The 25951-nt window shown below is 43.6% G+C and overlaps 1 protein-coding gene across 13 annotated transcripts in view; it reads right to left on the bottom strand.

Annotated features, from left to right (window-relative positions):
• Positions 1-25951, bottom strand: part of cadps2 (Ca++-dependent secretion activator 2) — a 669949-nt gene that overhangs the window by 314760 nt on the left and 329238 nt on the right. For all 13 annotated transcript variants that reach the window (XM_073059126.1, XM_073059121.1, XM_073059123.1 and 10 more), the window contains exon 7: positions 19732-19843. In XM_073059126.1, coding sequence (XP_072915227.1) covers positions 19732-19843 — 112 coding nt within the window. The remainder of the gene's footprint in view (positions 1-19731; positions 19844-25951) is intronic.

The following is a 25951-nucleotide window of genomic DNA, read 5'->3' as shown; positions in this document are numbered from 1 at the left end:
GCAGAGGAGTGCATTAGGAAGACTGCTAGGTCTGAGTGCATATTAATATACCAAGATAGTGAAAGAGAACATTTGTTCTGTGCATCAGTGATGAGGGATTACAATTACCTGGATAGAATGTCAGAGCTGAGATCAATGGTCTTCAATATGGTTAAAAGGAAATCGTGGTGCTAAAAAACTTGTTTCACGCAGAGTGAATAATGGGGAACTGATGCTAATGGCACAAAGCTAAGGTAAACTAGAGACAAAACAGCCAAAGATGACATGAGAAGCTCTCTTACACAGTAAGTAGTTAGGACGTGGGATGTACTGTCTGATAGGACAATGGTTATTAATAGGAACCTTTGAAAGTGAAATTGGCCGAAAACACAGAGGTGAGAAAAGAATGCAACAATGTCAAGAAAAGGTAGGGGCATTGTTGGCGAGAAAGAACAACAGACTACAAATCAGTGAATTTGAATGAGTCGAAGACAGTGGAAACAGTTCTTGCTGTATGCTTGGGGATGGAGACTGCCATTTTTCAAGACACTCTGTTCTCCATTTTGTGAGCTTGAAGTGCTTGACTTGATCAATGTTTTAAAGAAGACACAATGATGCCCCAGATAATCTGCTGGACTGGAGATAATTTCCAAATAAGAAGTTATTTGTGAGATGTTCTTTGGTTGGATATAACATGCAGGTTTGTGAATCTTGGGATTGGTGCCTGCCTGGACTGATTTAAGCTGGTTGCTGATTTAGAGCAAGGAGACATAAATTATTGACTTCATGATGGGAAGAGGGGAATAAATGGATGCTATCTTGGAGCATAGCCAATAACATGGTGTAAAGGTCAGACACATGACCTGTGGGCAATGACACAGCTATGTGATATTTGAATTGGTAAAAACGGATATAAAAGTGGATACTTCATGTGCGCTGGTGGCAGTAACTTCTAAGAATAACCATCACAGATACAAGTGTGAGCGACCCTATGTGGAATATGTGGCGAGTGAATCGGGACTATGAGGAATGCCTGGCCAGTGTAGACTCCTTTGCCCAGGTAATACCTTTGCTATTCTTTGACTGTTCAGGAGAGTCAAGGATACTTAGCAGGTGTGCACACAAGGCATTTAGTATATGAATTCACATACTTGTTAGCTTAGACAATAAAGGTACTTGTCGGTAAATACAGATCTTTCTGTGCCTCACTAATCATTGTTATAAGGGGTGATTCTTATAACAGGCACAGAGTTGGGATTAATTTCATCACTCCTCAAATAAGACAGATGGACTTCAAGGGTCACCTCTGCATTATAGATAAAAATCATGACCTTAGGAATATCCAGGACAGAACTTGTGATTATGTCATCTGCGAATGGAGAAGTTCTTGAACTGTGCACCATTTTAAAAATCTTCTAAATAATCTTTACTTATAAACATTCTCAACAATCATGCAGTTAAGAAGTCCTCTAAACTCCTGAACTAATATCCAGATATACAGTATATAATTGCAAAGATTTTAAGAATACCCAGTAATTCTCTTAGAAATAGTACATTTCCAGTCAGTGGCCACTTTATTAGGTACCTTTGCTCATTAATGCTAATATATAACCAGCCAATCATGAGACAGCAACTCAATGCAAAAGGCATACGGACATGGTCAAAGGTTCAGTTGTTCAGCCCAAACATGAGAATATGGAGAATAAATGTGGCCTAAGTGATTTTCACTGTGGAATGATCCGCCAACAGAAGGGCTTTGAATATCTCAGAAACCCCTAATTTCCTGGGATTTTCACGCACAACAGTCTCTAGTTTACAGAGAATGGTGTGAAAAATAAAGAAAAGGATATCTGGTGAGTTGCAGTTCCATGGACAAAAATGCCTTGTTAATGACGGAGGTCTTAGGAGAATGGCCAGACTGGTTCAAGTTGACAGAAAAGCAACAAATAACTCAATTAGCCATGCATTACAACTGTGGTACAGAAGAAAATCTTTGAATGGGCAACATGTTGAACCTTGCAGAGGATGGGCAACAGCAGCAGAAGACCATAAACATACACTCAGTAGCCACTTTATTAGGTACCTCCTGTGCAGGAGATAGCTAATAAAATGGATACTGAGAGTATATTTGGACACTGCTCATTCCAAACGAAGTACAAATGGTGAACCTCTGTAAATTGTAGATTAAAGTTTACATTTGCAGATCAATCATTCATAAAGAAATAATGAATACTTTTACTTTGATATTCAGTGAATTAAATTAAATTCAGAATCTACCTGGCAATAAATCCCTTACACTTTGGATTTACGCAAAAGTGATCTCTTCCATTGCTGATAAGATGTAAATACAGTAAACAAGGGATTAAGGTAGCAAAAATGTATTTACTCAGTTTGTGTTTGTGCATTCAAGAATGTGTTTACTAAAGTGTTTTTATGATAGTTCAAAGAACTTCTTATGCCTGAGGATAGGGTCTCGGCCCGAAACGTTGTCTGCTCAGTTCCACAGATGCTCCCCGACCTGCTGAGTTCTTCCAGCATGTTGTACTGTTTGTTAAGTTTGTTTGATAAACTTCCTTTGCAAATCTTTGTACAGGGACTCCATTAGCCATCGTTAATGTACTGGAAGGTATACTCATTATTTAATGTAATTGTTAAAGTCAGAAAAGGTTTATCGATGTAAGCTTACCCTGAAACTACTCAAACATGCAATATGCAACACCAAATCTAAAGAACCTTATATCATTGATTTCTATAACATAAATATTCATTAAATCAGATGATCTTCTGAGGACAATGCACACATCATTTCTTCTTTGTCATCGAACTTTGCAACATACAAGAAAGGCAGTTGATACATGCCAGTGATAATAAATCTGATTCTGATATGCTATGTGGCTGAAATAAGCTCCCCAAATAAATCTCACTTCCCATTACAGTGGATCCCAGTTAATTGGGACACATCATATGTTTGGATTACCCATACCGTGACCACCTGGATACATTAGTGTCTTACTTCATCTATATCATGCCTGTAAATGTGATGAGCAAACTGCAAGGTGACAATAAACTCCATCTTCACCAATGGGTAGCAGATGTGTTCTTAATGTGAGCTCATTTATTTTCTGAAAAATGGGTGTTTGGCTGTTTACACTAACAAGACCTCTTTTGACACCTCATACTGAATTAATAGCATGGCAGGGATCAACATATTTGATAGCTGCAAAACGTATGATGGAACAAGTACGTTGAATCTCAGTAGATCTCTTCAGTCCATAGAGAACAAGACTGTAAGACCCAGCTATTAGTAGGAATGGCAATTCTACCAACAAATTTATCACAGCTTGCAATAATTACCTCAGGTGACTTATTGCATAATTATATTTCATTACCCTGATGCAAATTGAAAAAGGCAACTTCCTAAACTCATAAAATTTAAATGCACTTTTAGAGATTAAATATGCTACTCCTCTCCAAAAAAAAATATTTTCCAAAATGGCAAGCATAAGTTGATTTTTGTTCATTCTTAATCATAACATATGTTAGACTGCAGGAAGTATTATTTTTAAAGACATCCTTGACAGTTGACAAGTTGCTGGAGTTAGAAAGCATGCAAAAGAGTGAACAAATTGTTCTAAATATGCTTGGTAATTGGATAAATTGTTGAACATCCCAGAAGCAGTAAGTTATTTCAATCTATTGTATTCTGACTTCATTATGTGCAGCATACCAACTGGTTTGTTGATGCAAGGAAGGATTATGTCTGGGCAGGTATCCAGCTTTTTAAGATGTGAATAATTGTGAAAAGGCATGCTAAATAAGTTGATGAAGCAATCTACGCAAGGTAACTTTATTTCAAATATACTATATTGTTAATGTGCTGAGAATAGTGTGAGGTGAAAAACAATTTCCCATTACATTATCGTACATGGACCAGAACTTAATGAAAAATAAAGATGGAGCTAATGTTTTTTGCCCTATCTATGTAAGAAAACTGCAAATCCAGGAGCAGATGTGCAGTTAAATGTAGATATCTAACAGCATCTGTCCAAGTTCTGCTCCTCTACTGTTAGATTCACAGAGGATGGCAGCTTTTGTACAATTGACCCACAAATGATATGCAATGAATGGTATTGTGCTTTGCATGGAAGGTCAAGACTAAATTTGGAATACAGAGCTGACATTTCGGGTCAAGACTCTTCACCAGGACCATGCAGAGTTTGTGGTTGAGTGATCCATTGCTGAAAATTCTTTACAATTACGTATTTTGTTTATTTTCTCCCCCTTCTGACTTCATCCCATTAATACAATTTCAAGTTTCTTTTCATAGTCTGTTGGTAATATAATTCAGCATGGAAATTAATCACACATATTTGTATCCTTCTTTATACTTTCATATTATATTCTGAGGTTCATTTCATAATCTTTCAATTGGATTACCTGGACTGTGGGTACAGTTACTCTATTTTGCTTCTTATTATATTAGCTTACATTTTCAGCAATTTCCTTAGTAAAAGCCTAAATATTTTTGAATTGGAGCCTTTATAAACCCTTGAATACCCAATTACCCAAATGAAATTTTGCAAGGAGGACATTGCACTGTGGCAAGTGTGGAAAATGGAAATTACCCCGATTCTTTCAGAGTCCACATACTCGGAAGAGCGTAACCCGACTGTTCAACTGACCTCATTACCGCAAGGTTCTCTGACAGAGTCACGAAGAGATGAGGTTCTGCCAATTGATATGTACTGGCAGAACGTGCCCTTTAAAATTTCCAGGACTCTGAGCTCAGTTGTGCTCATTTAACTAAGGATCCCTGGGGCTGTACATCGAGAAATGTCCCACGGCCACAGAATATTAACTGCCTTTATCTCTCTGCTTTATACCACCAGCCTCTCACCTTCCATCATCATTATACGCTTTTTGGAGATTGCTCTTATTCCTTCACTTTTTGCATTCCTCCCTTGCCTTTTTGCTTTCATTTTTTCTGTTTTCTTACGAGTATCTTACCTCTCTTTACAGCAGCAGAACTTTTGGGCACCGTATGACCATAAGACACCAGATCAGAATTTATGCAATCAGCCAGAGACTGTTCCGCCATTCTATCCTGCCTGATTTATAATTCCTCTCAACCCCAATCTCCTACCTCCTTCCTGTTAGCTTTGACACCCTTACTAATCAAGAAACAATCAATCTCCGCCTTAAATATACCCAAGACTTGGCTGCCATTGCCATCTGAGGCAATGAATTCCACAGATTCACCACCCTCAAGCCAAATAAATTCCTTCTCATCTCTGTTCTAAATGGATGTCCCTCTATTCTAAGGCTGAGCCTTCTGGTCCTAAACTCCCGCACTATAGGAAACATCCTCTCCATGTCCATTTTATTTAGTATTTTCAATATTCAGTAGGTTTCAGTGAGATCCCCCTCATTCTTCTATAGGCCCAGAGCTAGCAAATGCTTCTCATAAGTTAACCATTTCATGCCCAGAATCATTCTCATGAACTGCCTCGGGACCCACTTCTTTCTTAGATGAGGAGCTCCCAAATCTCCAGACGCACTCTGACCAATGCCATATATAGACAATAGACAATAGGTGCAGAAGTAGACCATTCAGCCCTTCGAGCCTGCACCGCCATTCTGAGATCATGGCTGATCATCTACTATCAATACCCGGTTCCTGCCTTGTCCCTATATCCCTTGATTCCCCTATCCATAAGATACCTATCTAGCTCCTTCTTGAAAGCATCCAGAGAATTGGCCTCCACTGCCTTCTGAGGCAGTGCATTCCACACCCCCACAACTCTCTGGGAGAAGTTTTTCCTTAACTCTGTCCTAAATGACCTACCCCTTATTCTTAAACCATGCCCTCTGGTACTGGACTCTCCCAGCATCTGGAACATATTTCCAGCCTCTATCTTGTCCAATCCCTTAATAATCTTATATGTTACAATCAGATCCCCTCTCAATCTCCTTAATTCCAGCGTGTACAAGCCCAGTCTCTCTAACCTCTCAGCGTAAGACAGTCCTCAGCATTACAGCCTTGCTTTTATATTCTAGTCCTCTTGAAATGAATGCTAACGTTGCATTTTTCTTCCTTACCACCAACTCAACCTGCAAGTTAACCTTTCAGGAGTCCTGCACAAGGACTCCCAAGTCCCTTTGCACCACTGAATTATTTATTTATTCATTGAGATACACTGCGAAATAGGCCTCTCCGGCCCTTTGAACCACACTGATCAGAAAACCCCAATTAAGCCCTAGCCTAATCATGGGATAAGTTACAATGATGAATTAACCTAACCAGTATGCCTTTGGACTGTGTGAAGAAACAGGAGAGCCAAGAGGAACCCCACGTGGTCACAGGGAGAACACCCAAACTCCTTATAGACAGCAGTGGGAATTGAACCTGGGTCGCAGGTACTGTAAAGTGTTATGCTAATCACAATGCTACTATGCTGCCCCATTTAGAATCGGAATATGCTCCTCATTTAGAAAATTGCTTATGCCTTTATTACTTCTACCAATGTGCATGACCATACACTTCAATACACTGAATTTCATCTGCCATTTGTTTGCCCATTCTCCTAATCTGTCTAAGTCCTTCAACAGACTCCCTGCTTCCTCAACACTATGTGTCCCTTCATCTACCTTTGTACCATCTGCAAACAAAGTCATCAAATCCATCATCCAAATCATTAGCAGTTGCAGTAATATACACAAAATGCTGGAGGAACACAGCAGGCCAGGCCTCCAGAACCACTCCAGAATCTAGGGATTCTTGAAAGATCTTTACTAATGCATCTACAATCTTTTCAGCTATCTTGTTCAGAACCCTGGGATGTAGTTGATGCACCATCAATAACTCACGCTGAGACTTAGGAAGTGAGATATCGGCTTTTATTGACTGAAGAACAACACTACATCCTGGGAAAATGAGGGAGAGCAGCAGACCACAGTCGCCTTTATACAGGGGTCTGTGGGAGGAGCCACAGGAGCAGTCAGACAGGTATATCTAGTTCACCACATTCACCCCCCCTTTGTTTAAAAAAAAAAATCCCCAAGTATATTTACAGGTTAAGTCTATCAGGTGGTCGAATCGTTCGCTGCGATCTACGTAGCACCGGCTGTGATTGCACAGGAGCCGGAGGTGGTGATGGCACAGGTGCCGGAGGTGGTGTTAGCACCGGAGGCGGAGAGTGGGTTGGTTCTGTCCCAACAGGAGGTGTCAGGGATCCCTCGCGTGTGAGCGAGGTCCCTGGAATAGACGCGTACGCGATGCCCGGTACATGAGCGTCGTGAGGAGTCTGGGTGTGGCACAGTGCGTGCGGTGTCACCTCGGGTACAGGGTGCATAGTTACCGTGGAATGCTCGGGGTAGTGGTCTGCTGCTCCTGCGGGCGCCAGGTCGCGGACAGAGACCGTGTCCTCCCGCCCATCAGGCAAGACCACGTAGGCATACTGGGGATTAGCATGCAGGAGGTGAACCCTCTCGACCAGCGGGGAGTACTTATTACTCCTCGCATGTTTACGTAGCAGCACTGGCCCCGGGGACGTCAGCCAAACTGGTAGGGTGGTCCCAGTGACAGACTTCCTGGGAAAAGAGAATAGGCGTTCGTGAGGGGTGGCATTAGTGGACGTACACAACAGGGAGCGGATAGAGTGGAGTGCCTCAGGGAGGACCTCCTGCCATCGGGAGTCCGGCAACCCTTTTGACTTAAGGGCTAAAAGTGTGGCCTTCCACACTGTGGCATTCTCCCTCTCCACCTGGCCATTCCCCCGGGGATTATAACTCGTGGTGCGACTAGTAGCAATGCCCCTAGCTAGCAGGAACCGGCGCAGCTCGTCACTCATAAACGAGGACCCTCTATCACTGTGGACATAGCAGGGATATCCGAACAGAGTGAAGAGCTGGCGCAGGGCTTTTATGACCGACGTGGTAGTAGTATCGGGGCAGGGAACGGCAAAGGGGAATCGCGAGTACTCGTCAATAATACTGAGAAAATAGACATTGCGGTCGGTGGAGGGAAGGGGGCCCTTAAAGTCAACACTCAGTCGCTCAAAAGGGCGGGTGGCCTTGACAAGCTGCACAGTGTCAGGACGGTAGAAGTGCGGTTTGCACTCAGCGCAGATCTGGCAGTCCCTGGTCATCGTCCTGATGTCCTCCAGGGAGTACGGCAGGTTCCGGGCTTTAATGAAATGGTAGAATCGGGTGACCCCCGGGTGGCAAAGTTGGGCATGAAGGGCATACAGCTGGTCGAGCAGGGCACTAGCACACGTACCCCGGGATAGGGCATCAGAGGGTTCATTGAGCCTGCCAGGCCGGTACAGGATATCATAATTGTAGGTGGAGAGTTCTATTCTCCATCGCAAAATTTTATCATTTTTGATTTTGCCCCGCTGTTGGTTGCTGAACATGAACGCAACCGAGCGCTGGTCGGTCAGCAAGGTGAACCTTTTGCCGGCGAGATAGTGCCTCCAGTGCCTAATAGCTTCCACTATGGCCTGGGCTTCTTTCTCCACCGCGGAGTGCCGAAGTTCAGAGCCTTGAAGGGTACGAGAAAAAAACGCCACTGGTCTGCCTTCCTGATTGAGGGTAGCAGCCAGCGCGACGTCAGAGGCGTCACTCTCTACTTGGAAGGGAATGGTCTCGTCTACCGCATGCATCGTTGCTTTGGCAATGTCCCCTTTAATGCAGCTGAAGGCCGCGCAGGCCTCAGCAGAGAGGGGAAAAGTGGTAGACTTGACCAGGGGGCGGGCCTTGTCTGCGTAATGGGGAACCCATTGGGCGTAATAGGAAAAAAAACCCAGGCACCGCCGGAGGGCCTTGAGAGTGGTGGGAAGAGGGAGTTCTAACAGGGGGCGCATACGGTCGGGGTCAGGGCCAATGACCCCGTTCTCCACGACATACCCAAGGATAGCGAGTCGTGTGGTTCTGAACACACACTTGTCCTTGTTATAAGTGAGGTTCAAAGCATCGGCCACTTGGAAAAATCGTTGGAGGTTGGCGTCATGATCCGACCAGTCGCGACCACAGATGGTGATGTTATCTAGATAGGGAAATGTGGCCTTCAGTTTGTACTGGTCCACCATCCGGTCCATCTCCCTCTGGAAGACTGAGACTCCATTTGTGACACCAAATGGGACGCGCAGAAAGTGATAGAGCCTGCCACCCGCCTCGAAGGCGGTGTAGGGGCGGTCCTCTGGGCGGATGGGGAGCTGGTGATAAGCGGATTTCAGATCAATTGTCGAGTACACCTTGTACTGAGCTATCTGGTTGACCATATCCGCGATGCGGGGTAGGGGGTACGCGTCAAGCTGCGTGAATCTATTGATGGTCTGGCTGTAGTCCACAACCATCCTATTTTTCTGCCCAGTCCGAACAACGACCACCTGGGACCACCATGGGCTTGTGCTCGGCTCAATGATCCCCTCCCCGAGCAGCCGCTGCACCTCTGAATGAATAAAGGCCCTGTCCCCCGCACTGTACCTCCTACTTTTAGTTGCCACCGGTTTACAGTCGGGGGTCAGGTTGGTGAACAGCGATGGGGGAGGGATCTTGAGGGTGGAGAGGCTGCAAGTAGTGTCAGCAGCACAAGGTGTGGGTCGGTGTGTATGTGCGTGTGGTAACGGAGTATATGGCGAAGTCCCACCAAACTGAGGATTCCTGACAGTGAGTGGTGGGAGGGGCCCGTCATATGCCTAGTCACACTTTTGAGATGGCTCTGGAAGTCCAGCCCCAACAGCACAGGTGCGCACAGTCGAGGCATGACCAGGAACGCAAAGTTCCGATATTCTGTGCCCTGCACCACCAATGTTGCTACACAACCCACCCGGATGTCTGTGGAATGCGACCCAGAAGCCAAGGTGATCCTGTGACGTACCGGCCGTGTCACGAGTCCACAGCGTTTCACTGTGGCCAGGTCAATAAAACTCTCAGTGCTGCCCGTGTCAAACAGGCAGCTAGTCCTGTGCCCCTCCACCAGGATATCCATCATCGACCTTGCGAGCTGGTGCGGAGCGCTTTGGTCGAGGGTCACGGAAGCCAGCGTTGAACGGGACGAGTCGGGGGCGGGGCCTGGTGACGCCAGCAAAGATGGCCGCTCACATCCGGGCATGCAAGATGGCGAGTCGGGGGCGGGGCCTGGTGACGCCAGCAAAGATGGCCGCTCACATCCGGGCATGCAAGATGGCGGCTTCCAGGTCGCACACGGGTAGGTAGGGGCGGGGCCTGGTGACGCCGGCAAAGATGGTTGTCCACATCCGGTCATGCAAAATGGTGGCCCTCAGGTCTCAGACGCAGCGCTGCTCGACCCCGGGCGCGGTTTAGATTTACAGACCTTGGCGAAATGGCCCTTCTTCCCACAGCTGGAACAAGTTGCTTCGCGAGCTGGACAGCTGTTTCTGGCATGTTTCTGAAGCCCACAAAAGTAACAGTGTTTTATACTCGGCGAATTCGAGGAGTTCGTGATACCGCGACTGGCAGCGGCGTTGGCGAATTCGCTCGGAACCGGGGAATCGCGCGGCTGGACCGCTTCGGCGTACAGCTGCGCAGCCTCTAATGTATCAGCCGTCTCTACCGCGGAGCGTAAGGTAAGATCAGCTTTTTCCAGCAGCCGCTGGCGTAAATACACTGACCGGACTCCAGTCACAAAAGCGTCTCGGACCAAGAGTTCCGTATGCTGTTCCGCTGTGAGCGCTTGGCAGTCACAAGTCCGCACGAGTGCCTGTAGAGCTCGGAGAAATTCAGCAGTCGACTCCGTAGGCCGCTGTTTTCGTGTTGCCAAGCGGTGCCGTGCATAAACAGCGTTTACCGGCCGCAGGTACTGTCTTTTGAGGGCGGCAAGCGCCCCCTCGTAGCTGGAGAGGTCCCTGATGAATGAATAAACTTTTGGGGCGACCCTCGAGAGGAGAAGTCTGTGCCGAACAGCCGAGTCGGTGGCACGAACCTCCTGCAAGTACGATTGGAAGCACACAAGCCAGTGTTCAAAGGCAAGAGCTGCTTCAGGGTCTCGGGGGTCCAAATCTAGGCGTTCTGGGCGTAAAGCGGTTTCCATGTTGAAATTTCAGTCAATAAAATTGATGCACCATCAATAACTCACGCTGAGACTTAGGAAGTGAGATATCGGCTTTTATTGACTGAAGAACAACACTACATCCTGGGAAAATGAGGGAGAGCAGCAGACCACAGTCGCCTTTATACAGGGGTCTGTGGGAGGAGCCACAGGAGCAGTCAGACAGGTATATCTAGTTCACCACAGTAGTCCATCTGATTGAGGTGAGTTATTTAACTTCAGAACTTTCAGTTTCCCAAATACCTTTTCCTGAGTAATAGCAACTACACTCATTTCTGTCCCCTGATGGTCTTAAATATCTGGCATACTGCTGGTGTCTTCCACAGTGAAGACTGACAAAATACATCCACCATTTCCTTGCCCCTAAAACTGACTTGCCAGCATAGCTTTCCAGCAGTCCGATATTCACTCTCACCTCTCTTTTACTCTTTATATATCTGTAAATACTTTTGGTGTTCATTTTATATTATGGAATAGCTTACCTTCATATTTCATCTTTACTCTCCTTGTTGCTTTTTAAGTAGCCTTCTGTTGGTTTTTAAAAGCTTCCCAATCCTCTAGCTTCCCACTAATTTTTGTTACATTTTATGCCCTCCTTTTAGCTTTTAAGCAATCTTTGACTTCCCTTGTCAGCCATGGTTGTCTCATGCTCCCTTTAGAAAACTTCTTTGGGATGAATCTATCTTGTGCCTTCCAAAATTGTTCGCCTTTTTGCTGGCATCCTTGCTATTGTCCCCTTCTAACCAACTTTCGCCAGCTCCTTTCTCATAACTCTAGTTCCTTTACTCACCTGTAATTCTGATACATCTGAATTTAGCTTCTCCCTCTCAGATTGTAGGGTGAATTCTATCATATTATGATCACTGCTTCTTAAAGGTTCCTTTATCATAAGCTGCTAATCAAATCTGGTTTATTACACAACACCCAATCCAAAATTGCCCTTTCCCTAGTGGGCTCAAGCTCTTCTAAACTATTTGGCCCTGTTACCTAAAATTCATTCTCACATCACATCTTCACTCTCTTTAAAAGACACACTATGGCTAAGTGTTTGCCATGCTTTTAACCACCTCAACTAATCTGCCTTGTAGGTTGCCATTCTTTCCTCTCTATGCAGTGTATTTGATTATATCCTCCTTTGAAGATGCTTATCTTTTCTTCAATACCTTATGTTCTTCAGAATTTTTCTCTCGGATTCCTCTTATTTCATGTTCCAATTAATGCCCAATTTGAATTCATATGGTAAAATGTCAAGAAGCCTTCAGACCATAAGCCCTTAGATACAGGAGCAGATTAAGGCTCTTTGAAACACTGAGTCTGCTCTGTCATTTCATCATGGCTAATCCATTTCCCTCTCCATCCCAACCTCTTGCTTTCTCCCTGTATCCCTTCATGCTCTGACTAATCAAAAGTCTATCAACATCTGCCTTAAATATACCCAATGACTTGGACTCTACAGCTGCCTGTGGCAACAAATTCCACAGAATCACCACTCCCTAACTAAAGAAATTCCTCCTCAGTTCCATTCTAAATAGATGTCCCTGTACTCTGAGGCTCTGTCCTCTAGTCTTAGACTCCCCCACCATAGGAAACATCTCTCCACATCTACTCTATTGAGGCCTTTCAACATACGACACATTTCATTGAGATTCACCCCCCTGCCTTCTGAATTCCAATTTGATGGCCCAAGCCATTAAACACTTCTGATATGATAAGCTTTTCAATCCAGAATCATTTTCGTGAATCTGATTTGAACTGTCTCCAATGTCAGCACATCCTTTCTCAGAAAAGGGGCCCAAAACTGCTCACAATACCCCAAGTGAGGCCTTTCTAGTGCCTTATAAAGCCTCAACATTACATCCTTGTTTTTATATTCTAGTCCACATTAAATGTGTATTAACATTGCATTTGCCTTCCACACCTGATGCACCATCAATAACTCTCGGAGATGTGAGGTGATATATAGGCTTTTATTGGCAGGAACAAAGAACAAGCAGCAAGTGACCACCACACTACATCCTGGAGACTGAGGCCGGGGCTGTGTCTCCAATCGCCTTTATACCGGGGTCCATGGGAGGAGCCACGGTCAGAGGGAGGAGCCACAGGAGCAGTCAGCCGGGGGGGGGCGTGTCCAGACAGGTATATGTAGTTCACCACAACACCACTGACTCAGCTTGCAAATTAACCTTTAGGAAATCCTGCAAGAGGATTCCCAATTCCTTTTGCTTCTCAGATTTTTGAATTTCTTCTCCATTTAGACAACAGTCTATCCTTTTACTTCTATCAAAGTGCATGACCATACACTTCCCATCATGGTATTCCATCTGCCATTTCTTTCCCCATTCTCATAATCTGTCCAAGTCTTTCTGTAGCCCTTCTGCTTCCTCAACACGACTTACCCCTTCACCTATCTGTGTATCATCTAGAAACCTTAGCCAGAAAGCCATCAATTCCATCATCCAAATCAGTGACATATAACATTAAAAGAAGTGGCCCCAACACAGACCCCAGAGAAACACCACTAGTCACCGGCAGCAAACCAGAAAAGGCTCCCTTTATTCCCACTCTTTGCCTCTTGCCAACCAGCCAATTCTCTATGTTGTGTACCTTTAGTGTAATACCATGGGCTTTTAACTTGTTAAGCAGCTTCATGTGTGGCACCTTGTCAAAAACCTTCCAAAAGACTGAAGTAAACAACATTCACCAATTTTCCTTTGTCTATCCTGCTTGTTATTTCTTCAAGGAATTCCAACAAATCTGTCAGGCAAGATTTTTCTTTAAGGAAACCATGCTGACTTTGGCCTATTTTATCATGTGTTTCCAAGTACCCTAAAACCCCATCCTTAAAAATCGACTCCAACATCTTCCCAACCACTGAGGTCAGACTAACTGGCCTATAATTTCCTTTCTTCTGTCTCTCTCCCACCTTGAAGAGTGGAGTGACATTTGAAATTTTCCAGACCTCCAGAACCATGCCAGAATCCATTGATTCTTGAAAGTTTTATGCTCATGCCTCCACAATCTCTTCAGCTACCTCCTCCAAATCCTGGTGTGTAGACCTTCTGGTCAAAGTCACTTATCTACCCTCAGACCTTTCGGTACCTCAGCACCTTCTCCCTGGTAATGGCAACTTCACTCAGTTCTGGCCCTGACACTCTGGAACCTTCAGCATACTGCTCCTCTCTTCCACAGTAAAGACTGGTGCAAAATACTTGTTCAATTTGTCTGCCATTTCCTTGTCCCCAATTACTATCTCTCCAGCATCACCTTCCAACATTCTGACATCAACTCTCACTTCCCTTTTACACTTTATATATCTGAATATATTTTGATACCCTCTTTAATATAATTGACTCACTTATCTTGGTATTCTATTTCCCTTTATAACCTTTTTTAGTCGCCTTCTGTTGGTTTTTAAAAGCTTCCCAATTCTCTAACTTCCCACTAGTTTTTGCTCTCTCTTTGGCTTTTATGTCAGCTTTGAATTCTTTTGTCAGCCATGGTTGTATCATCTTGCCTTTAGAATACTTTTTTTCCTTTGGGATCCAGAGTGGCATGCAAAAGTTTGGGCACCCCTGGTCAAAATTTCTGTTACTGTGAATAGTCAAGTGAGTAGAAGATGAACAGATCTCCAAAAGTCATAAAGTTAAAGATGAAACATTCTTTTCAACATTTTAAGCAAGATTAATGTATTATTTTTGTTTTGTACAATTTTAGAGTGGAAAAAAAAGGAAAGGAGCACCAAGCAAAAGTTTGGGCACCCCAAGAGATTTGAGCTCTCAGATAACTTTTACCAAGGTCTCAGACCTTAATTAGCTTGTTAGGGCTATGGCTTGTTCACAGTCATCGTCAGGAAAGGCTAGGTGCTGCAAATTTCAAAGCTTTGTAAATACCCTGACTCCACAAACCTGTCCCAATAATCAGCAGCCATGGGCTCTTCTAAGCAGCTGTCTAGCACTCTGAAAATTAAAATAAATGATGCACACAAAGCAAAAGAAGGCTATAAGAAGATAGCAAAGCGTTTTCAAGTAGCCATTTCCTCAGTTTGTAATGTAATTAAGAAATGGCAGTTAACAGGAACAGTGGAGATCAAATTGAGGTCTGGTGGACCAAGAAAACTTTCTGAGAGAACTGCTGGTAGGATTGCTAGAAAAGCAAATCAAAACCCCCGTTTGACTGCAGAAGACCTTCAGGAAGATTTAGCAGACTCTGGAGTGGTAGTGTACTGTTCTATTGTGCAGCGACACCTGCACAAATATGACCTTCATGGAAGAGTCATCAGAAGAAAACCTTTCCTGTGTCCTCACCACAAAATTCAGCATCAGCAAAGGAACATCTAAACAAGCCTGATGCATTTTGGAAAGAAGTCCTGTGGACTGATGAAGTTAAAATAGAACATTTTGGCTGCAATGAGTAAAGGTATGTTTGGAGAAAAAAGGGTGCAGAATTTTATGAAAAGAACACCTCCCCAACTGTTAAGCATGGGGGTGGATCGATCATGCTTTGGGCTTGTGTTGCAGCCAGTGGCATGGGGACCATTTCACTGGTAGAGGGAAGAATGAATTCAATTAAATACCAGCAAATTCTGGAAGCAAACATCACACCATCTGTAAAAAAGCTGAAGATGAAAAGAGGATGGCTTCTACAACAGAATAATGATCCTAAACACACCTCAAAAATCCACAATGGACTACCTCAAGAGGCGCAAGCTGAAGGTTTTGCCATGGCCCTCACAGTCCCCTGACCTAAACATCATCGAAAATCTGTGGATAGACCTCAAAAGAGCAGTGCATGCAAGACGGCCCAAGTATCTCATAGAACTAGAAGCCTTTTGCAAGGAAGAATGGGTGAAAATCCCCCAAACAAGAATTGAAAGACTCTTAGCTGGCTACAGAAAGCGCTTACAAGCTGTGATTCTTGCCAAAGAGGGTATTACTAAGTACTGAACATGCAGGGTGCCCAAACTTTTGCTTCAGGCTCTTTTCATATTTTGTTATTTGAAACTGTAAAAGATGGAAATAAAAAAAATAATTTTGTTTAAAATATTAAAGAAATGTGTTATCTTTAACTTTATGCCTTTTGGAAATCAGGTAATCTTTTACTCGCTTAGCTATTCAAAGTAACAGAAATTTTGACCAGGGGTGCTCAAACTTTTGTATGCCATGGTATCTGTCCTGCGCCTTCTGAATTGCTCCTGTTACGCCTGAGCCCCCTCCTTTTTGAGAATTGCAAGATCACTATTAATTCAGGTCAGGAGGCCCAGGAAATGAGAGAGAGACGTTTGGAATGTTTGGCCCTTCGGTGATACAAAGCCACGGAACAGGTCATTGTCTTTTGGAGACGTAATTGTGTATTGAGTACTGTACGATTCATCGAAGCCCCCCCAGGCAATGAACCGAGTGGGGTTAGTGGAGGGATTGCATCATCTCAACCTGATTGACATCTGAGACCCTGTGAGTCAGGATAAAAGAGCGTTTGTGGGAACAGCCCCTCAGACGCACCAGAAGAAACGCTAGAACTCCTGTAACAGCGTAATAGCGAAAGCCGGTGAAAACAGCCCACGTGCGTCCTTTTCCATTTGCCTCGGAATTGGTGTGTCTTGCCACGGAAGAACGGTTTTAGCTAACAACAAAGGAAAATTCAGCCCCCACCGACTCTCGAAGGATTGACCTCATAAAAGGAATGGGCAAGTTTAACTCTCTCTCTTGACTCCAACCAAAGGCTGCAGTCTACAGCTTGAATGAACTAAAGTGACTTTTATATTTCCATCGGACAATACATTATCCCCTTGACAACGATAGAGCTATTTCTTATTGATTATTATTATACCCGCACTTTTAGATTTAGTATTGATGACATATATTATATGTATGTTTGCATTGATGTTATTTTTGTGTATTTTTATCAATAAATACCGTTAAAAATAGTATCATCAGACTTCAACGGACCTCTCTATCTTTGCTGGTAAGTGACCCAGTTACGGGGTACGTAACACTCCCAGAAACTCCAGCCATTACTGCTCTTCCACCATCCCTGCTGGTGTTCCCTTCCAATCAATTTTAACCAACTCATCTATCATGCCTCTGTCATTTTCTTTACTCCTCTGTAACACTGATACATCTGAAGTTAAGCTGCTCCCTCTCAAATTGCAGGGTGAATTCTAAGCACCTAAGGGTTCCTTTACCTTAAGCTCTCTAATCAATGGTGTGTGGCACAGGCAGCAATCCTAGTATTACTACCATGCAGCTCCTGCATTTCAGCATTCTGCCTAGTTCCTGAAAATCTCTCTTCAGGACCTCCTCACCTTTCCTAGGTCACTGGTGCCAATATGTCCCAAGTTTTCCAGCTGCTCATCCTCCCTGTTTACAATGCCATGGACCTAATCTGAGACATCCTTGATCATGGCACCTGGGAGGCAACATACCAACTGGGTGTGTCTATCGCGTCCACAGAATCTCATCTCTAATCCTCTAATGATAGCATCTCCTATCAAGAGAAAATCTGCAGATGCTGGAAATCCAAGCAGCATACACAAAATGCTGGAGGTCTTAATGATGGGTCTCGGCCCCAAACATCGACTGCACTCTTTTCCAGAGATGCTGCCTGATCTGCTGAGTTCCTTCAGCATTTTGTGTGTGTTGAGGCGGAAATAGTTAATGTGGTATGAAGGTTGAGAAGAACTGATTTTCAAAATGTTACTTCAATTCTAATGTTGGCCATTCAGGGCAAGTTATATACACCTGGGGGCAACATTATTAGGTACAGGAGTCACTTATTAAAGTGGCCACTGAGTGTATTTCTGTATGTTCATGGTCTTCAGCTGCTGTAGCCCATCCACTTCCAGGTTCAACATGTTATTGGTTCAGAGATGTTCTTATGTACACCACTATTGTAACATGTAGTGATTTGAGTTATTGTTGCCTTCCTGTCAGCTTGAACCAATCTGGCTATTTCCCTCTGATCTCTCTCAGTAACATCCGCTCTATAAATTCTAACGACTGTTGTGTGAGAAAATCCCAAGAGATCAGCAGCTTCTGAGATGGTCAAGTGACTGCATCTGGCACCAACCATTATTCCACAGACAAAGTCACTTAGATCACATTTCTCCCCCATTCTGATGTTTGGTCGAACATCAACTGAACCTCTGGGCCAAGCAACACACACAAAATGCTGCAGGAACCTAGCAGGCCAGGCAACATCTATGGAAAAGGATACAGTTGATGTTTTGGGCATGACTGGAGAAAAAAAATCTGAGAGTAGATTTAAAAGGTGGGGGTGGGGAGAGAGAAACACAAGGTGATTGATGATACCTGAAGGGGAAGGGATAAAGTAAAATGCTGGGAAATTGATTGGTGAAAGAGATACAGGACTGGAGAAGGGGGAGTCTAATAGAAGAGGACAGAAATACATGGACATATCCGAATGGGAATGGGAAATAGAATTAAAATGGGTGGCCACTGGGAGATCCCGCTTTTTCTGGTGGATAGAGTGTAAGTGTTCGGCAAAGTGGTCTTCCAATCTACGTTGTGTCTCACCGATATAGAAGAGGCCACACTGGGCAGCCACCCATTTTAATTCCACTTCCCATTCCCATTCCGATATGTTTATTCATGGCCTCCGCCACTGTCATGATGGGGCCACACTTAGGCTGGAGAAACAACACCTTATATTCCATCTGGGTAGCCCCCAACCTGATGGTTTGGAGATCAATTTCTCGAAATTCTGGTAATGCCCCCCCCTCACCATTCCCCATCCCCCTTTCCCTCTCTCACCTTATCTCCTTTCCTGCCTATCGTCTCCCTCTGGTACTCGTCCCCCCTTTTCTTTCTTCCATGATATTTTATCCTCTTGTATCAGACTCTGCATTCTCCAGCCCTGTATCTCTTTCACCAATCAACTTCCCAGCTCTTTACTTCATCCCTCCCTCTTCAGGTTTCACCTGTCACCTGGTGTTTCTCTCTCCCGTCCCTCCACATTTTAAATCTACTCCTCAGCCTTTTTACCTGGTCCTATTGAAGGGTCTCAGCCCGAAACATTGACTATACTCTTTTCTATAGATGCTGCCTGGCCTGCTGAGTTCCTCCAGCATTTTGTGTGTGTCGCTTAGATTTCCAGCATCTGCAGATTTTCTTTTACTTGTGAACCTCTTGCCCAAGTCTGCATGCTTTCATGCACTGAATTGCTGCTGCATGATTGGCTGATTTGATATTTGCATTATAGAGCAGATGTAGAGGCGTACTAGTTAAAATAGAAGCGGGGAGAAAAAGCCAGAAAATGTTAGCCAGTTAGTTACAACTACAGCTTTTGACAAGTCTCCAATGACAAACTGATTTTCCATTAAGCTGTCTCTATTCCATTGGGCATGTGATGTATTTATCAAAAGAAACTGTTGTTGGATCAGGGTTCAATTTGTCATATTTTTCAGGTCTGTCAAGAGAAATGTACATTCACACATCCCAACTTGTTGACACGGTAGTTACCACAGGATCCTCAGATGCCTTCCATTCCAGTATGAGTTCTGATTAAAAGACACGTGTAATGCCAAAGGGATTTTGTGTCCTTCATTTCATAAACAGAAATGAAGCATGCACTGTGCACTCAAGTTAATTATTGATGAAGAGAATAACCGGACCATGAAGACTCCAGGCAGGATTCAGAATCCTAAAGACAAAAGTTGGCCTTACCTTCCCCAGCTCTTTATCTTCCAAGGCAAGGACTCCCGTGCTCTCTGTGAAGAATTTAATCTTGACAACTGGGCGAGGATGAGTGGTAGTAAAATCTCCCTGTGTTCCCCATCTGAAACAGAGTGGGTGGAATGATCTCCATCATTTTGTTGGTAGAAGGTGAATGTGGGTAGAATTTTATATTATAAATTAATCACCCAGACACGAAGAATACCTCAACATATGCATCGAGAATCAAATACACAGACAATTAACTCTGCTGAGCAAAGATATCTATTAACCAATTTTTCTCATTTGGCATCCAGCAAACCCCACCCACAAGTTTGCCAGCTGTCAAAGCTGCAACTGATTTTTAATAGTTTGTAAAGGTCTCTGACATTAAGGTACATAAAAAACTGCTACAATTGAAAGAAACATCTTAATAAAATATTTTTAACATGGATTGTTATGGATTATTAAAAAAATTAAATATAAGCAAAATAATTTAAAAATCATTGCATTTGCCTTTAATCCATGGTCCTGCATTTCCAAATTAAAATCAATGACATTATTGATTATGTTCCACATGCCCCACACGATTATGCATCCTGTCAAAGACTTCCAGGAGTGTTTTTGGGATGGGATTCTCCACATGATGCTACCTGACATCCAGATGCCATTCAGTTCTTGCAACATCAGGTTCTCTTCTTCTGAACAAAATAAGTTGGTAATATGTGTAGCTGGCCTGGCCCTTTACTTCCAACCAATATTAAAGTTAATGTTTCAATATAAATAATTCAAAGTAACCGGAACTTCAGTAATAGAGTATCAATGCTGAACATCCAGCCACTAGTCTTAGTTTGTTCATCATAACTACACATTCATCTAAAAGATACTGCATTTGCTTCATTAAAGAGACTGAGATATTTCTTCAAAACTGTCCTCATATTCTCATGACAAATAAAATGAAGCTAAATTCTTCGCATCAGTTAAAGGAAATTTAAAGAGATACACAAACAGAATCAGAATCAGATATGGCATATATTGTGAAATGTGTTGTTTTGTGGCAGCAGTACATTGCAATATATAATAATAAATTACAAATTAAAATAAGCATATATTTCAAAAATAAATTAAATAAATAGTCCGAAAAGACAGAGTACTGAGATCGTGTTCATGGGGTCATTGCCCATTCAGAAATCTGATGGTTGAGAGGAAGAAGCTGTTCCTGAAACATTGAGTGGGTCTCTTCAGGCTCCTGTACCTCCTCCTTGATAGTATCAAAGACAAAATGGTGTTACTAGGAGGAAGACTTTGATTTTATTATTTGTTGCCCAAATCAGTATTATCACCCTTGCCATTTGGAGCCAATTGAGCTAAGTAACCAAGTATGCAGTGGTTCTGATATATGTCTTGAATGGAGGGGAAGAGAGGCACCCCCCACCCCATTGATGTGTGACATATGGAGTACCTGGATGTGATACCCCGATTACACTATCAGGGTATGTACCAGCACTGGCAAATGTCAAGCTGCCACTGGAGGAGCTGAGCACTGTGATCAACAGCAACAAGACAGCATTTCTTGATGCCTTTCTGAGCATAAAGACCTGCCTAAAGAGACGTCTGACAAACTACCACCAATAAGTCACCCGTGGAACCAGAGATGCCAGCACACTCAAATACTGTTACACATCTATCAAGAATGTTCACTGTGCTACCCTGTGCCTGTACATTGGCAAGTCCAATGAAATGGCAGTACTTCCACTCCTGCCACATAGGGAGAGACCAATGCAACACCAATGGTAGGGACCATGAAGGAATGCTTGGAGAACATGTTTGAATGGGTGGACTGGATCGTATTCTGGGATTAATCTTTGGACGTGAATCAATATGCCACAGCTATCAGCGACTTCAGCAAGATCCACGTGAGTGAGTATATGTACGCCTTTGAGAGTTCTCCCAAACCAGAAGCCCTGAATGAACCAAGAGATTCACAGTCTGCTGAGGACCAGATCTGTAACATTCAAGACTGCTGATCTAGAATCCTACAGGAGGTCCAGTTATGACCTCCTGAAGGTCAGCATGAGAGCTAAAAGGCAGTTCCATGTGGAATTAGAGACACTTTTGGACGCATGACAGCTGTGGTGGAGCTTGCAGGCCACTACTTCCTATAAGGTGAAAGCTAACAGCACAATTAGCAGTGATGCTTCACTTCCGAATAAGCTCCACATCTTTTATGCAAGCTTTGAAAGGGAGAGTAACACTACACCTATACGAATCCCCAGCACCCTGTGATCTTGGTCTCGGAGGCATATGTGAGAACATCTTTCAAGGCAGTGAACTCTTGCAAGGTTTCAGGCCCCTAAGGAAAATCTGGTTGGGTATAGTTGCCTCAATGTCTATTTCCCAAAATTACTCACATCTATTGTAATGGAGTGCTTTGGGAGATTGGTTATGGCTAGAATTAACTCATGCCTAAGCATGGCTGTGGGCCTGCTGCAATTCACCTACCACAAGAGATCCACAGGGACATAACCTCATGGCTCTCCACTCTGCTTTGGAGCATCTAGGCAACAGAAAAATATACATCAAGCTACTGTTTATCAATAACATCTTGACATTCAACACCGTCATCCCCTCAGTACTAATCAACATATTTCAAAATCTGAGTGTCTCTACCTTCCTTTACAGCTGGATTCCCAGTTTCCCTTTCGGAAGACCACAGATAGTGCAGATCAGTAATAAAACGTCCGCCTTGATGATAATCAGACAGGCACATCATTAGCCAACTGCTCTGCTCTCTCTACAATCACGTCTGTATGGCTCAAATGCTAACTATACATTTGCTAATGACACCGCTGTGTTTGTAATTTCTCACATGGCAGCCAGGAGACTCACAGCTCAAAGTAAATTTATTATCAGAGTACATAGATGTCACCATATACAACCCTGAGATTTATTTTCTTGTGGGCATGCTCAATAAATCCATTATAGAATAATAACGATAAAAGAATCAATGAAGGACCGCACCAACTGGGTGTAGAGACACAGAGGAGTGAGATAGATCAGCTGATTGAGTGGTGTTCCTGGGAGTCAATATCTCTGAGGATCTGTCCAGGGCCTAACATATTGATGCAATCATGATGAAGGCATGCCAGTGGCTATACTTTATTAGAAGTTTGAGATTTGGTATGTTACCAAAGACTCTTGCAGATTTCTCTCAACGTATGGTATGGAGCATTTTGACTGATTTCACTACCACCTGGTATGAAGCCACCCAGGCTCAGGGTGACAAGAGGCTGCAAGGGATGTAGCCTCAGCCAGCTTCATCACGGGCACAACCATCCCCACTATCGATGACATGTTCAAAAGGTGGTGCCTCAGAAAATCAGCATCCATCATTAAGGACCTGCAGCATCTGGACATGTCCTCGTCTCATTACTACCAACAGGGAGAAGATGCAGAGGTCTGAAGACACACGCTCAATGATTCAGGAGCAGCCTCTTCATCTCCATCAGATTTCTTAATGGTCCACAAACCCTTTGGAGTTCATCAACTGTGGGATTGAGCTCAAGAGCAGTGAGATAATGTTACAGCTATATAAGACCTTGGTCAGACCCCACTTGTTCATTTCTGGTCATCTCCCTACAGGAAGGAAGTTGATACTACAGAGAGAGTGCAGAGGAGATTTACAAGGATGTTGCCTGGTTTGGAGGGCATACCTTATGAGAATAGTTTGAATGAACTTGGCCTTTTCTCCTTGGAGCGACGGAGGAGGAGATGTGAACTAACAGAGTTGTTTAAGATGATGAGGGGAATTGATCATATAGATAACCAGAGTTTTTTTTTCCAGGGATGAAATGGCTAACACAAGAGGGCACAGTTTTACGGTGCTTGGAAATTGGTACCAAGGGGATGTCAAGGTAAGTTTTTCACACAGAGAGTGGTGGGTGTGTGGAATGCACTGCTGGCGGCAGTGGTGGAAGCGGATACAATAGGGTCCTTTAAGAGCCTCTTAGATAGGTACATGGAGCTTAGAAAAATAGAGGGCTATGCACTAGGGGAATTCTAGGCAGTTTCTCGAGTAGGTTACATGGTCGGCACAACATTGTGGGCCGAAGGGCCTGTAATACACTGTAGGTTTCTATGTTCTATGTTCCCCAAGAGTATTCCTTTTAATTTACATTTATTTGTTTTGTAATTGATAGAAATCTTATGTCTTTTAACAATACTGCTGCCACCAGCTAACAAATTTCATGTCATATAAGTATAATGAAACCTGATTCAGATTCTGACATGCATCATAAATGAATACCAACTTCAATTAAACCCATACTAACCCAAGGCAGGAAGCAAACTCATTAGTTTACAAATATATACATATATGGTGCAAAAGTGTAAAGCTGTTGTGACAGAAAGAAGCTATCTTCAAAATTTTTGCATGCCAGAGGGAGTATTTTACCAGTCTAGGAAATGCTGAGAAGATTTCTTATGACATCCAAACAACAGAATGGTGAGCTGTACCATTAAATCCACAGATGTCGTAGTTATGTTGGTAGCCCTCCCAGGTCATAGGTACCAGTTCCATTGTGTTATAATACAAACTGATGCTTTAGAAGCAATATCACTTCTCCAGATTATAATTAACATTACTGTGCGCAGACCTGTTGTAGCTACTGTATGTAAGATCCGCATTGGCTGTAAGACACATTAGGATGATATGAAGTCAAATAAGATTAATATAAATGGAATAATTTTGTTTAAGTTACAGGCCTGACACTTACACGTCAAACCAAGTCAAGAAAAAGGCACGAGGGAAATAACTACAACCTGGAAACAGAACTAAACTTGGTAAATAAAAAAAAAAATTGCTCTGCATTTCCAGCATTTGCAGCATCTCTTGTGTTTATGATACAATCAGGAGAATGTTGACAGAAGTTTTGGCCAATTCAGGTTCTTCAGTCATGAAAGAAAAGAAGCATGGAGAAAGAAGCAAAATATTAAGTATAAAAGGGTGATCTTGGCACTGTTTTATGCTTCTTTGTATCAAACAGTAATTTGTGCATAATCTGCCACAAGACAATGAATTTCATGACATATGTGATAATAAACCTGATTCTGACCTAGGAAGGAGCCACACTTTCATACAAGTGTACAGTTATTTTACTCACTAGGTCTTCTACACAGGATTCCAATGAAAAAAAGGTCTGGGATAATCAAAGTGTAAGTGGATACTATGATGAAGAGCATTAGGATTCTATGGAAGGATGAAACACTGGGTTGCCTCTGCAAAATTAATTTACTGAGAAACATTGAGTATCGTGGCAATCATAACTGGCAGCTAATCTTCCTTCCTGCTCCAGATTTTATGACATTACCCCATCTCACTCAAGAGAGAATGTGGAAAATGCATGATTATGCTCCACAAGACTGTGGAGAAAACCATGGGGACCGATCGCTGTGGAGGACCTGTGGCTACTGGTAGCCATGGAGGACCCATGGCTATCAGTAGCCATGGGTCCTCCAAAATAAACAATACCCATGGTTTTCTTCACAGTCATATGGAGAAAAGCCATGTATTTTCCACATTGTTATGGGTAACTGTGGAGGACCTATGGGTCACTGTCAGGTCAAGGCCTTGCCTTGCTACTGGTACCATGTAGCCCAGTATTACCTGTCTCAGGTCAGGTTGTCGGCGACTCAACTGGCACATGCCCTGGTGCACTTCGGTTAACCAGGGAGGAGGGTGTATAGGCACCCAGCAGGACTAAATGCAAAACCTGTCAAAGAGCGGATGAACTCCTTGTGAGTCAACGGCCACCTACTGTCTGTGTGAGGAGTGGCGTGACACACAGTCTTTCGTTTCGTGCCTTGGAAGGCAACCCAGCAAACCCTATACTTCCAGAGCCGGGAGTGCTCAGGAACTCTGCAGAGTGCCCAGACCCTGGCCTAGACAGGCAACCTCAAACCCCACGGGGAGGGTTCTGTCCGACAAGGGGACCGAGCGAATTGCACCTCTTTTGTGCTGTAAGGTAAAAACGATTATGTCAACCTTCAACACAAACACCATCTGCCTCTTGCCTCGATGCACGGAGTTGAAAGCACAGGCAAGTAGATACGAGATCTCCATCCTGGGGATCCAAGAACACCATCGTGTACACCCAGATGAAAAGATAAGGTTCACAGAGGTAGAGGGGATGCACCTCATCAGTTTGTCTGCATGGAGAGAGCTGATGACGAT

This window comes from Hemitrygon akajei, chromosome 10 (genome assembly GCF_048418815.1).
Source record: "Hemitrygon akajei chromosome 10, sHemAka1.3, whole genome shotgun sequence".
NCBI lineage: Eukaryota > Metazoa > Chordata > Chondrichthyes > Myliobatiformes > Dasyatidae > Hemitrygon > Hemitrygon akajei.
Note: the sequence above shows the minus strand (reverse complement) of the source record. Positions and strands in the feature narration are given on the sequence as shown.